Source organism: Mercurialis annua, linkage group LG3 (assembly GCF_937616625.2).
Source record: "Mercurialis annua linkage group LG3, ddMerAnnu1.2, whole genome shotgun sequence".
NCBI classification, from domain to species: Eukaryota; Viridiplantae; Streptophyta; class Magnoliopsida; order Malpighiales; family Euphorbiaceae; genus Mercurialis; species Mercurialis annua.
In genome coordinates this window covers 65,309,173-65,313,464 of record NC_065572.1, presented here as the reverse complement: position 1 = coordinate 65,313,464, position 4,292 = coordinate 65,309,173, and the positions used below count along the sequence as shown (strand labels likewise).

The 4,292-nt window shown below is 34.2% G+C and overlaps 1 protein-coding gene across 3 annotated transcripts; it reads left to right on the top strand.

Annotated features, from left to right (window-relative positions):
- Positions 1-224: 224 nt before the first annotated feature.
- Positions 225-2,154, top strand: LOC126672866 (histone deacetylase 18-like). 3 transcript variants are annotated; one of them, XM_056105195.1, is made up of 4 exons: positions 225-435; positions 625-689; positions 1,516-1,645; positions 1,738-1,802. In XM_056105195.1, exons 1-3 carry the CDS (start codon positions 273-275, stop codon positions 1,531-1,533), a joined length of 246 nt encoding a protein of 81 aa, XP_055961170.1. In that variant the 5' UTR covers positions 225-272; the 3' UTR covers positions 1,534-1,645; positions 1,738-1,802. The 3 variants fall into 3 exon arrangements, with proteins under 3 accessions (XP_055961170.1, XP_055961168.1, XP_055961169.1); XM_056105193.1 differs by having other exon boundaries at positions 514-689; XM_056105194.1 differs by lacking the exons at positions 225-435; positions 625-689 and adding an exon at positions 1,883-2,154 and having other exon boundaries at positions 1,497-1,645.
- Positions 2,155-4,292: the final 2,138 nt, after the last annotated feature.

Below are 4,292 nucleotides of genomic sequence, written 5' to 3'. Positions count from 1 at the left end.
TCTTTAGTTCTCCCTGTAAGCGCGAGATATCAATTTCTTAATATGAAGAAGTTATCAAAATTCCATTTTCCTCACAGATTATTGTTTGGTCGTGAATCTTCACTTACATGTAGTCTTTGAGTTCATAGTTCTATTTGTTTTATATATTGTCATAATGAATAATTTAACCGCTGCGAGCCTGTGACCTGGTCATGGTGATTGTTGAAGTTGTAAATTTATGCAGACATGAATTTGGGTGTTTCTACCCTGCGAATGATGATGGATTTTATACCATGGTTGGAGAAGGACCAGGTGCAGGATATAACATAAATGTTCCTTGGGAGAACACAGGATGTGGGGATGCAGACTATCTTGCTGTTTGGGATCATATCTTGCTCCCTGTTGCTAAGGAATTTGATCCTGACATGATTATAGTATCTGCAGGATTGGATGCAGGTTTGATTTTTTTGACTTTTTTTAAAATTGATCTGCCTCTTAAATCCTCTTGTTTAAGGTGGTCTTATTGCATTGTAGATCCTTTATATAACCTTAAAAAGCCAATTGAATTGAGTAGTTTCTGCAAGCAGATACTCGTGCAAAACTTGTTCAATACACAAATTACTCCACATTTAATTCTTGAAACAGCTGTTGGTGATCCTCTTGGTGGTTGCCGAATCACACCATATGGATATTCAGTAATGTTAAAAAAGGTAAGCTATTCAAATGTAATCTTTTTCCCTTTTTTGAGTATTTTCGTAATGCTGTTACCTTATCTGCGGGAGAGTGAGTTGGCTTGTGACATAACTTAAAAACGGAATCTTGAAAGATATACATCTTATATGAGCTTTTCTTCCCTGGCTTGCCTTTGATAGTTGATCACTGAATTATGATTCCTATATTACACTTTGTGACTCATTGAAGAACAATTAGCAAAATGTGTGCCATCTTTAGTATCTCTTATATATTGTATTAAAGATGGCACACATCTTTAGCAAAATGTGTGCCATCTTTAATACAAGCGGTAAAAAAATTACTATCTCCCTTGAGTTTAGGACACAATTATTATGTCCCCTCTGAATTTAAAAAAATTCACGGGTTTTCTCTGAATTTTAGATGTTAGTTAACTGAAATTCCCCTTATTATGGGGTTTCAGTTAAATAAAATTAGAAGTATCAGATGAAAACAAAAATTCAGGGTGAAAACAATAATTTTGACCTATTTCAGGAGAAAGATAGTAATTATCCCTATTTATGGGATTCTATTTGTTTCGTTTGTACCTTATCAGAAAGAATGGAAGGTTTTTCAACTTAAGATAACACTTTGATAGATCCTTCAACTTAAGATAGCACCTGTTTGCTTTGAGTTTATTCAAAAACTAGAAAATATTTTTTTTTTGATAATTGGGGAAGGGGAACGCTTGTGGGAGGAAATGAACCCACGACCTAGCAGATTTCTGCCCAACGCTTATTCTATTTGAGCTATAGGTTGTTGGTAAAATATTATTAACTTATCATTCTTATTCTGAGCTGCAAACAGATTAGAGCAGTTGAATGATGTTTTACTTCAGGAGAATGTTTCAAGCTATGATATGAGTTCTCCTGTGATCGACTTGGCTTCTCTTCAGTCTGTTGTCGATCAAGGGTCTATCTCTTTGGAAATTTTTAAGGTATGCATAATTGGTTGTAGGATTCATCAAGTTCAATCAATTATCATATATTCTAAGCATTTTAATGCAGAAGCTATATTGTTTTCTTGCAGAAGGGTTGGTACCATAATGTAGTATACCTAGGACAGGAGAAAGATATTCCGATTCTCACAATGACGTATGCATAAATAAACCTTGTCTCTCCCCGTCTCTATCTGTCTCTGCCTAACCTGTTTGAACATTGTTTGTAAATAACAGGTGCTCGCTTCCGCATATTGCAAGCTTTAAATCAAACGAGATTCCTCTTCGTGCTCCATGTAAAGAGTATGCCAATACCTTAGTTAGAGGTCTGGTGGAAGGAGGACAGCTCTCTGAAGAAGAGGCCATGGATTACATAAAAGAAGCCTCTGCTAGACCATTATGATTAAAACTGTTTAGCTTTAGCATTTCTTATTAAAAATGTTCCGCTGAGGTAGCTTTTGATTGACGAAATGCAATTCGTGTTCCTAATAGGAATTTATTATTATGAATTTATGGCTGTAGTTACCAGATACTGTTTGTGTGCACCTCGCGCACAGCGGCATTAGAGCAAAATAGAAGCAAGTTTGGATCATTTGTGTTGCTGAATATAGCAATTACTTTTGTCTAGGGTGTCTTCTCAAACTAAACCGAATTGAATGTTGCTTCTTTTTGTTTTAAACCAAATTGAACTAAAAAAATTAAGCCAAACCAGACTAGTCGAGTTGGTTGATTTTTTGAGTTCGGTTATTCTAGTTCGGCTTGCATTAAAACTGAACAAAAAAGTTTATATTCAAAACTGAATCAATTTTTATTTTTTTATTTGATATCAAATTGAACCAAACTGATTTTGTCAGTTCTTGTTCCATTTTTGCACACCATTAATTTCACCTAGTTTAAGTTAATTGTAATTTTTTCAAATAATAAATTTCTTTCATAATTATAGAGCAAAATAGAAACAAGTTTGGATCACTTGTGTTGCTGAATACAGCAATTACTTTTGTCTAGGGTGTGTCTTCTCAAGAACACTGAGAAGGAAAAGAATTGCAGTGGCAATGTGATTGCTAAAGAAGTCGAAATTCGAAATGCGAATGCAAATTTATGCCTTATTATATTTTTTCCATCAATCATGTTCTTGTTTCTACTTCAATGATATTTTTACAGATTTTCATTAGATTAAAATCTAAATATAGCAGCACAATGGATGTTAATTTTGATGCAAAATTGGATTTAATACTTCACTTATATGTCTATTTTGTTTCCAACCTTTGAATTAACAAATTTTACATTCTTTGAAGCTATTTGGCTATTTGCTTGCTCTCTCTAGTATAATACTATGGTCAGAATCAGATTGTATAACTTTACTGGTTTAACTTAATATGTACAGTTTGACTTGACCATTATTGATTCTTATGTCGATGGACTTTCTAGATTTAAATGATTAGGGTTAGGTATCAGAGTTACTAAAATGCTTCTTCTGAAAGAGATCTTTATCGAATGAATATCTTGTTGATCAGAGAAACAATGATATATCTGCTGTTGATCAGTGTATAAGTGATGCTGATAATTAAGGGTGCATAAATTGAATTGAACCAAAAACCAAATCGAATTAAACCGAAATTTTGAATTAAATTCGGTGGTTTCAAGCAAGACGGCACAATTTGGGTTGGGATGGGTGATTTTTTCGGTTTATGATAATCAATCGGTTTTGGGTAGATGACCACCGATTTAACCGAAAAACCGAACCAGTGAAACGGCGTCGTTTTGAGAGGGGGCTGATGCACGTGTGAAGCTGACTTCATGCACGTGTGACACTCCAATTAACCCTACACAAACTACAGCGTTTTGTGTAGGGTATAAATTCGCCTATTAAAAAAAAACCTAAACCTAATCCATTTGCACCGCCTACTTCTCTCTGATTCTCTTTCGTTTCTCTCTGAAATCCCAAACTCTTCGTCTCCATTCTCTGTATTTTTCATCACTCGACCCTTTCAAACCCTAAAACAGCAATGGTTTCTCCTCTAAAACTTCGATTAAGCTAGCGTTTTTAGGTTTTAATAATACAGATTCCACCATTTTAGACTTTTTAGTGCTCGATTGATGTTATATTTCATATCCTTCGACCTTCGTTCTCTCTCGAAGGAACATGCATATAACATCACCGGTGAGTGTTTTTTTCAGTTTTGATTTGTGTTTACATTAAGTTCCTTCTTCTTACTGTTATTATTTGATTCTTCCTGACTTTATTCGTTTTTATGGAACATGGATCTAATTTTTGACCGGTGATTTCTTTCTGTTATGAACAACAGATTAATCGGTGAGTCTTTAATTATTTCTTTCCTTTTTGTTGAAGTTCAGGTGTTCTTTATCTGATTCTGGGTTTGTGACTAAACTGTTCTTTATGTCTGTTTGATTCATGTGTTGGTTTGGTGCTTCATCTGATTCTCTTGGATCTAATGTTTGAGAAAACGATTCATTTGACTGCAGTTTAAAAAGGGCGAGTCTTCTTTAGTCTTATTCTTTTTCAGTTGTATATTCTATTGTGCAAGAACTTCTGTAAATGTGTGTTCTGATGCTTATTTTTTTCTGATTTTTTGAGCAATCAAGTGGTGGAAGCATCGATCTCATTCTGTGTGGTAAAATTGAAAAT